The sequence below is a fragment of the Bison bison genome, unplaced genomic scaffold, assembly GCF_000754665.1.
Source record: "Bison bison bison isolate TAMUID 2011002044 unplaced genomic scaffold, Bison_UMD1.0 scf7180017864162, whole genome shotgun sequence".
Taxonomy (NCBI): domain Eukaryota; kingdom Metazoa; phylum Chordata; class Mammalia; order Artiodactyla; family Bovidae; genus Bison; species Bison bison.
The window spans coordinates 2814640-2824943 of record NW_011494734.1 but is presented as its reverse complement, the minus strand read 5'-3'; the positions used below and the strand labels follow the sequence as shown (position 1 = coordinate 2824943).

Here is a 10304-nt window from a genome sequence, read left to right as displayed (position 1 = left end):
ATATTATGGGTGAATGTTTATAACATTGTTAATAAAGAAGACATTGTAAATAAATATAATTACAGATAAAAACAGGAACACAATAACTTGTGGGTGGTTTAAAAAGTAGGGTAAGAATTTAAAGGAATATAGTAGACCTTTTATTTTAAGCACAAACAAGATTTTAAGTATTTTAGGAACATCTGAAGGTTGCTTGAAATTTCTCTGAGGCACTTATCTGCATTGTGCTCTTTGCAAAGTTGGTGTGTAGGAGGGAGTCACTTTCATCAGTGTAGCCAGCTGCCCAGTCCCTGTATGTCAGTTTTTGCTTTTTCTGCTCTTTTTTACATAAATATCTGGGGGGGAGGAAATATGCTATTTTAATGCTGCTTGAGAATTTGAGGATTCATAAATTTCTCAGACATATTCATGTATATTCCAATAATCCACTTGGCAGTTGTGGCCTCTGTGCTCTGGGGTTATATAATTTCCCCCTTTTGAAATAGTTTCCTGATTTTCAAAAATTCTTTCAAGAGCATGATATTTTTAAAGGAAAAGAAAACCTTTTATTCAGTTATCAGTTAAGTATTCTAGCATCAAACTCTTCTTCATGAGACAGTATATTCTGTTTTTCTTGCAGTGTCTCATATGCCATTAATCCCTTTTAGAATTTGAATTTATCTCTAGAAGTTCAATTTGTGCCTTACTTTATTACACGTGTTTTTACTAATGTGTTTAATCTTTTCTGTTTTGAACACATGAAATACAGTTATAACTCTTGTAAGTTCTTGTTTATTGTACTGTAATCTGTGCCATTGGTTCATGTATTTTAATATTCAATAGAAAAATGTAAAAATGCAAAAAACACTTAACATGTATAAAATACAAATACTACCTAACAAGTTTGTTTTAGAATATTATAAGCGTGTTGTATCACCTCTCTCTGTAACTTTGCAAAATGTCATTGTTTGTATGTGTATATAGTATATTGTTTAATCATACATGTTTTACTATAAATTACCTCTGGCTGTGTGTATTCTTCTAAAATGTCTTCTTCTTCCTTAATATTATGTTATTGAGAGACACATTGACGTGTATATTTGTCATTGGTTTTACTCTTCTGTAGTAGTATTTTGAAAGAATGCTTTTGTTTGTTCTCCAGTTGATTTCAGTTATACACCTTATCTGAGTATATATACATTATTTCCATTTCAGTTATACATGTTTGTTTTGTTTTTGACAGTGCTGTTATGAACATTCTTGTACATATCTTCCAATGTACAAATCTAAGAACTTCTCTGAGTTATATGGAATGAGCTTCAGTTCAGTTCAGTCGCTCAGTTGTGTCCGACTCTTTGCGACCCGATGAATCGCAGCACACCAGGCCTCCCTGTCCATCAACAACTCCCGGAGATCACTCAGACTCACGTCCATCGAGTCAGCGATGCCATCCAGCCATCTCATCCTCTGTCGTCCCCTTCTCTTCCTGCCCCCAATCCCTCCCAGCATCAGAGTCTTTTCCAATGAGTCAACTCTTCACATGAGGTGGACAAAGTACTGGAGTTTCAGCTTCAGCATCATTCCCTCCAAAGAAATCCCAGGGCTGATCTCTTTCAGAATGGACTGGTTGGATCTCCTTGCAATCCAAGGGACTCTCCAGAGTCTTCTCCAACACCACAGTTCAAAAGCATCAATTTTTTGGCTCTCAGCCTTCTTCACAGTCCAACTCTCACATCCATACATGACCACTGGAAAAACCATAGCCTTGACTAGAAGGACCTTTGTTGGCAAAGTAATGTCTCTGCCTTTGAATATGCTATCTAGGTTGGTCATAACTTTTCTTCCAAGGAGTAAGCTTCTTTTAATTTCATGGCTGCAGTCACCATCTGCAGTGATTTTGGAGCCCAAAAAAATAAAGTCTGACACTGTTTCCACTGTTTCCCCATCTATTTCCCATGAAGTGATGGGACCAGATGCCATGATCTTCGTTTTCTGAATGTTGAGCTTTAAGCCAACTTTTTCACTCTCCACTTTCACTTTCATCAAGAGGCTTTTGAGTTCCTCTTCACTTCCTGCCATAAGGGTGGTGTCATCTGCATATCTGAGGTTATTGAGATTTCTCCCGGCAATCCTGATTCCTGGTTGTGCTTCTTCAAGCCCAGCGTGTCTCATGATGTACTCTGCATAGAAGTTAAATAAGCAGGGTGACAATATACAGCCTTGACGTACTCCTTTTCCTATTTGGAACCAGTCTGTTGTTCCATGTCCAGTTGTAACTGTTGCTTCCTGACCTCCATATAGGTTTCTCAAGAGGCAGATCAAGTGGTCTGGTATTCCCATCTCTTTCAGAATTGTCCACAGTTTATTGTGATCCACCCAGTCAAAGGCTTTGGCAGAGTCAATAAAGCAGAAATAGATGTTTTTCTGGAACTCTCTTGCTTTTTCCATGATCCAGCGGATGTTGGCAATTTGATCTCTGGTTCCTCTGCCTTTTCTAAAACCAGCTTGAGCATCTGGAATTTCACGGTTCACGTATTGCTGAAGCCTGGCTTGGAGAATTTTGAGCATCACTTTACTAGTGTGTGAGATGAGTGCAATTGTGTGGTCGTTTGAGCATTCTTTGGCATTGCCTTTCTTTGGTATTGGAATGAAAACTGACCTTTTCCAGTCCTGTGGCCACTGCTGGATTTTCCAAATTTGAATGAGCTTAGGAATGGTAGGTTTTAGTAATGGGGTATTCATATGGAATCTTACTAGCTTATCCTGGTTGATTTCTGAAGTGTTTTTATCTTATTTACAATGTTTCTTCTTATATGTATATATACACACACATGTATATATATATACACATATATACATGCATGTGCACATTTATTTATATGTATGTATATATTTATTTTTACAGTTAACATAGTAGAAAATGTCTTTTTGTCTAAATTATTCACTTTTTTCTTCTTTTTAAATATTACTTATTTTAGAAACAATCATTAATTTAGAGGATACAAATTTTTTATTAACTAGCCATCTTTTTTAAAGTTCTGTTTTTCTTGACTTACCATGTACTCTTCCCATGTTTTATTTGTTAAGAAAGTTATACATGTGTAACACACTCAAATAGTTCTACAAAACTTATTGTTAAAAATAGCAATTGCTTGTCTTGTTTCTGCCCCATTTACTCTCCCCTGGAGGCCACCATTTTCAGCATTTTTGCTGATTTTTCGGTATTTACCTCCATAGCTCTAAATCACCTGCCTTTATTTCTAGTTCTTAATTTTTATCTTCTTTGACGTCTCATTTTGAAACATGAAAATTTAGCTTCCTTTATTTCTTCCAGCTTCCAGCACTATCCAAACCTCACATGTGTACTCTTCCCTCATCTCTTTTATCCCAAATAAATAATATGGTGCTAACATTATTAGGAAAAGTAAATGCATAGCTGAGTTATTTAGCAAAGTATAATTTCTCTTCTTTTTGTTTTCTTTTAAACAGAGAAGGATGCTAGTAAAAGAAGAAGCAGTAAGAATTTTGAAATCTTAGATTTGTATTGCAAATTTGTATTGCAGAGGAGGATTTGTGGAAGGAGATAATACTAGTCACTAAAGAAGCCATAGATTCCATAAATGGGAGTGGATCAAGATGAGTAAGAATGACTACCCATCAAAAAGTACCTCATTGTGTTTTGATTTCCATTTCTCTAATAATTAGTGATGTTGAAGCATCTTTTCATGTGCTTGTTGGCCATCTGTATGTCTTTAGAGAAACATCGATTTAGGTATTCTGCTAATTTTTTGATTGGTTTGCATGTTTTTATAGTACTGAGTTGTTTGAACTGTTTATGTATTCTGGATATTAATACCTTGTTGGTTATTGTTTCCAAATATTTTCTCCTGGTCTGTAGGTTGTCTTTTCATTTATTGACGGTCCCTTTTCTGGACAAAGCTTGCAAGTTTGATTAGATCCCCTTTGTTTATTTTTGCTTCTATTTATTTTGCCTTGGGAGACTGATCTAATGTCAAAGAACATCTTCCTTGTGTCCTCTCCTAGAAGTTTTATGTTGTCATGTCTTACATTTAGGTTTTTAAGCCATTTTTAGTTTGTTTTCACATATGTTAGCGAATGTTCTGGTTTCATTCTTTTACATGTAACTGTCCAGTTTCCCCAGCATCACTTATTGAAGGGACTATCTTTTCTCCATTGTACATTTTTCTTTCTTGTTGTAGGGTGATTGACCATAAGTGCGTGGTTTTATTTCTGGGCTACCTATCCTGTTCTACTGATCAATGTGTCTGTTTTATACCAGTACTATACTGGGCTTCCCAGGTGGCTCAATGGTTAAGAGTTCTCCTGCCAGTGCAGGTGACACAAGAGACAAGGGTTTGCTCCCTAGGTTGGGAAGATCCCCTAGAGAAGGAAATAGCAGCCCCCTCCAGTATTATTGCCTGGAAAATTCCATGGATAGAGGAGCCTGGTGGGCTACAGTACATGGGGTTACAAGTGTTGAACACGAATGAGCAGGCATGCATACATAAACTGTTTCAGTTACTATGACCTTGTAGTATAGTCTGAAGTCAGAGAGTATGATTCCTCCAGCTCCATTCTTCTTTCTTAAGATTGTTTGGTATTCAGGGTCTTCTGTGTTTCCATACAAATTAAAAATTTTTTGTTCTAGTTCTGTGAAAAATGCCATTGGTGATTTCATAGAGATCGCATTGAACCTGTATTTTGCCTTGGGTAGTATAGTTTCTTTAACAGTATTGATTTTTCCAATTCAAGGATACGGTATATCTTTCCATCTGTTTGTATTGTCTTCAATTTATTTTACCAGCATCATACAGTTTTTGGAGTTTAGATCTTTTGAGTCCTTAGGTAGATTTATTCCTAGGTATTTTATTCTTTTTGGTGCCGTGGTAAATGGGATTGTTTCCTTATTTCCTCTTTTGATAGTTCATCGTTGATTAATACAGATTTTTGTATGTTAATTTTGTATCCTGAAACTTTACCAAAATCATTGATAACCTCTTGTAGTTTTCTGGTAGCATCTTTAGAGTTTTCTATGTATAGTATCATGTCATTGGCAGACAGTGACATTTTTACTTCTTCCTTTCCAATTTGGGTTCCTTTTATTTTTCTTCTCTGATTGATATGGATAGGACCTCCAAACTATATTAAATAAAAGTCCTACTCATTTTTTTGATACCTATGTTGGGTCATTCAGTTGAATCTCTTTTTCTTTAATTAGATTTTCTCAATTTAAGTAAACATGGACTTGAGTAGTATCATTTCTTTTCTGCTAAAATTACTAGTCTTATCATTTTCTTACTAAAGAGAGGATAAATATGTTAAATCCAAGTAGATCACTTTCGTTTTCTCACATATATTCTTTGTACATAAAATGACTCAACAGAGATTAGTATTGAGTGGCTAGAAAGGTAGTTCTGGCTTTCTATTCCACACTTATTAAGGTTTAATTGTTAAGTGTGAGTAGTGGTCTCATATTTCAAAATTTGGCATTTTAGCACATTTTATGTATTTTAAATCTTTTCCATGTTACTTTTTTGTTAAAATTTATTAAACTTAGCATGAAAGTGAAAAGTGTTAGTTGTCCAGTTGTGTCCAACTCTTTGTGACCCCATGGACTGTAGCCCACCTCTGTCCAAGGAATTCTCCAGGCAAGAAAACTGGAGTGGGTAGCCATTCCCTGTCATGCAACTTGAGAAATTTCAAAGTTCATCAGGATATTTATTTATAGTAATTTGGCACAGTTTTTTTGTAACCTGTTGATATTACTTTGAATTTATAATAATCATAATTTAATTCTTGCTTTATCAATTCTATAATATTTGAAACATTTTCCTCCAGAGTAAAGTTCTCATTAGGTAGGGAATGTTTGGGTAATTCTGTTTCTTAAAATACAGATTTTGAAATGGAATAGTGTTCAACAGCAAGTTTTTAACATTTTGAAGAAGTTAGACATGATGTTTTGATACCTTTATATTTATTCAGTATTGAAATATTTAAATGTGTGTATTTTTTTAAATAGATTATCTTTCTCAAGGAATAGACCTTTCTGGAATAGAAGTGATAGAAAATGATCTACTTTTTGTTGCAAGAGCTCGACTTGAAGTGGAAAATCAAGCTAAGCGCCTACTGGAGCAGGGTGTGGAGACTCAGGTAATAAAAATAATATTACTTTTTTAATGTGAAAAATGTCATAATATAGATGAACATTTGATTTTGTGTTTAAAATAATGTATGTCCTTATTACTGAGGAACTATGTCTATGATTTTAATTCAAGAGTAGGCATAATGTAAGTACAAGAAAAATTTTAAAAGTATGTTTATTTAATTCTACTTAAAATAGATTCTAAGATGTCTAATGTGTACTATATATAATATGAAATGTATTTTAAATATCATATGTATATGTAGATAGATGGTTAATAGATGCTGAGTAGGCTTCCTTTGTCCAAGTCACTGGTACTCATTTAAGGTTTTCAATGACCCAGTTAGGATGGTATGACTGCTATTTCCATTTTACAAATGGGGAAACTGAAAGCTTGATAATTGGTCAAAGGTTATACATCTAGTAAACGGTTTAGTTTGCCACTCTTAATAATCACGGTGCCATAAATTTTTTTAGAAATTTCTCAAGATTTCTCCTAAGATACCATTTTCCTGATGCTTAATTTTCTGAATTAGAACAGCCTAATGGTATTGATGTAGTAGAATCAGCAAATTAAATATAAATCTCAGTTCTGTATTTGCATTGCACCCAGATAGTTGCTCCATTTGTATTGGACCCAAATTTTAATTCATATTCTTTAAACCAAAAGTTTTATTTTGAAAAATAAAATTTCATTTTCCACATTTGTATTGGACAGAAATAACTTTATAAATACTCAGTTCTTCAGTCTCAAAATCAGGAAATATTTGATTTCTGATTCTTAGCTGTTGTAGTTATAAATAACTGAATGTCAGTTATGTTTAAATGAACTTTTAAAGTTGATTATCATGTATATATAATGAAAAGTGAACAAATCATAGACACACATGTAGAATGAAATACTTCAAAGTGAGCACACTTGTGAAATCAAAACACCGGTCAAAATATGGGACATTACCAGCACTCCTGGTGTCTCTTCACTCTGACTCACAATCACTACTCTCTCCTTTCCCACAGATAACTTTGATTCTAACTTCTAACCTGGAGTTTAGTTTTATCTGCCACCAATTATGTGTTAACTCTTGGTCTTACTATGGAGATAAAATGCTCATACTGTTGAAAAATACTTGTCTACATCAAATAAGAGAGGATACCTCATTCTTAAAGAAATATTCAAGGAATTCCAAGTCAGTTTTGAATTAACATGAATATTTCTATAGAAAATTGGTGCTGGCCCAGCTCATGTAGTTACAAGAAAGGAAGTAAGAATTTTTGTATTCCTCTAATGTTCGTAATATCACTACATCAGAGATTAAACCTTTATTTATATGTACTGTTTAATATTTTTTACCTGTGAAGTTTTTATTGCTATGTATATATGCATATGTATGCATGTCTTTGATTTATACAATTCTTAATATTTTACTGTATTTTAGAGTCATGGAAATGAAAACCAAAATGGTAGAAAGGAAATAGTATCACAGTTTGTAGAACTCAAATACTATTTTTAATAGAGATGGGGGAAATGATTATCATTTAAAGACTAATTTGTTTTATTACATTCTCATATATTTAAAATGGGAAAATATTTTCTAGGATAGTAGTTCCTAAGCAAACTCTATTTTATGTATGTTGTTACTTTATGTCCATTTTAATAATTGTCAAATATGACTTTACTTCAGTTTTTAAATCACATTGAAATTAAACTAATCAACTTTTAAGAAATTAATATTCCTTAAATATTGGTAGTGTTATATATGCAGATTTATGAAGTTAACCAAAAGATTATTTAAGTGGGTAAGTATTGTTTAGCCAATTGCCTATATCTAAATTATGAGGATAAAGAAGAAAAAATTTTTAAATGTTGTGCATCTATATGGGTAGATGTGGAATGATCTGCATGGAACTAAAGAACTACAATTTTGTTGTATGTTTCAGTGTGATTTGAAGGAAAATAGATTCTGCTTAGTGGATGGGAATATTGTCTCTTTGTTAAGGCTATGCTGTGCTTAGTCTCTCAGTCATGTCCAACTCTTTGCAACTCCGTGGACTGTAGCCCTCCAGGCTCCTCTGTCCATGGGGATCCTCCAGGCAAGAATACTGGAGTGGGTTGCCATACCCTCTTCTAGGGGATCTTTCCAACCTAGGGATCAAACCCAGGTCTCCTGCATAGCAAGCAGGTTCTTTACCATCTGAGCCACCAGTTATGTTATAGATTGCTGACATTAACCATTAATATTTTTAAATTCATTTTTCTTGTTAAACTCCATAGATATAAAGTAACCTTCTGAGTATAATTTGGCCTTCTCCATAATTTTCCTAAAGGGAGAAAATGTACTGTCTTGCCAGTATTAGCATTCTGGTTCATTTCACAATTTTTACAACATTGCTGCTGCTGAATCGCTTCAGTCGTGTCCGACTCTGTGCGACCCCAGAGACGGCAGCCCACCAGGCTCCCCCGTCCCTGGGATTCTCCAGGCAAGAACACTGGAGTGGGTTGCCATTTCCTTCTCCAATGCGTGAAAGTGAAGTCGCTCAGTCATGTCTGAAACTTTAACGACCCCATGGACTGTAGCCTACGGGCTCCTCCGTCCATGGGATTTTCCAGGCAAGAGTATTGGAGTGGGGTGCCATTGCCTTCTCCGTTTTACAACATTCCTCATGTGTAAATTGATATTTGTATTTATAGCATTATTTATGTCTGAATTTAGTCATGTGTGTCTATCTCCCTCAGACCTGGGTCCTCTGGGTTATTTTCACACAGTCAGGTTTCTGGCTTAGCAGGATGAGATTATACCCTTATCAGTAACGGTGTCCCTGAGATAATGTTCTCAGGAACCAGGATGTCTTAGCAGAAAGTGCTTGTGTTTTGGAGCCTCTTTCCTTTTCCTGCAGCACATCAGAGGTGTCCTGCAGCTGTCCCAGCAGGCAGTATAGGAATTCAGGGTGAAACTAACCTTTATTGAATGCTCCTTCTCTGCCAGGCTTTGTGTTAGTCACTTTACATTTGTTATCTCAACCACAGTAACAATTATGTGAGGAAGATATAATTATCCACTTTTTAAGTTAAGGAAACAAAGGCCTGGAAAGGTTAGGAAATTAACTGCAGATGAGTTAGCTATCAAGTAGTAGAGTCATGGTCTGGGGTCGCTGCTTTTCCTCTTTCTTCAGTAGGACCAAGCAGTTTATTCTAATTATGTTAAATAAGTGCATTTTAAATCATCTGACAATTTGTGAAGCAATTTATATAAAAACAGTAATTTTTATAGTGTTAAAGTTTCTTTGGGAAGCCTCCATGGAATGACTAATCTAAACCAACTCCTCAGAATTTTTGTTTTTCTCTGGCCAACTCTCTTTTTTCCATTTTCTGAAATGACTATTTTAGACTCTCCACTTTCCGTCAACCTTCCCCTCTCACCCCACACACCAACTAAGGCAGATGCTTTTAATTTCTACTTCACAGAGGTGCCTCTCTATATCCCGTTTTTTGGATCCCATTTTCTTGGGAAACATATCTCCTTCATATTTCTGTCTCTCATGTCTTTGTTTTTTTACTCTATTTCTTCTCATCAGCATTTAATTATACTCCTTTTATGCCACTCTCCTCTGTATTCTCTCTTTTTCAGTCTCACAAGCTTTCTTTAGTTTTCCACATGTGCATTTTCCTTCCTCCTCTAGGGATTTCGAGTTCTTTTTATGCCTGGAACACTCTTTCTACTTCCCATTAAAACAGAAGCTGCAGGTTATATATATTGGGTTCTCAAAATATATTTTCCCATTTATAAGAAATCATTGAAATAGTTAAGTTTATTGTTAATATTTATTACAAACATAGACTAAAATAACTATAGCATTTTAATATTGATGTAATACTGCATTCCTGAACTGTAACTTAGTTTATGGGCTCATAACCTGAATCAAGGTATTCAGTAAACATGTGTCATTACTTGCATTTAATAATCAACTTCTGACATTAATTTGATTCCTCAGAAAAGTTAGTTATCTTCTTTTATTGAGTATATAGTTGGTGGCCATCATTTTTAATATCAATTAACTGTAAAACTTAAATTTACTAAAAGAAAATTAGGGTAATTTATTTCTGTAGCATTCTTTGTCTGAAACCAAAATTTTTAAAATAAATGCAGGTAACCTCTTTTTGATC

General features: G+C 34.5%; 1 protein-coding gene across 3 annotated transcripts in view; it reads left to right on the top strand.

The window, feature by feature from the left end:
- COG5 (component of oligomeric golgi complex 5) overlaps positions 1–10304 on the top strand; it is a 281698-nt gene that overhangs the window by 118380 nt on the left and 153014 nt on the right. For all 3 annotated transcript variants that reach the window (XM_010841464.1, XM_010841466.1, XM_010841465.1), the window contains one exon: positions 6020–6150. In XM_010841464.1, the coding sequence (XP_010839766.1) occupies positions 6020–6150 (131 nt within the window). The remainder of the gene's footprint in view (positions 1–6019; positions 6151–10304) is intronic.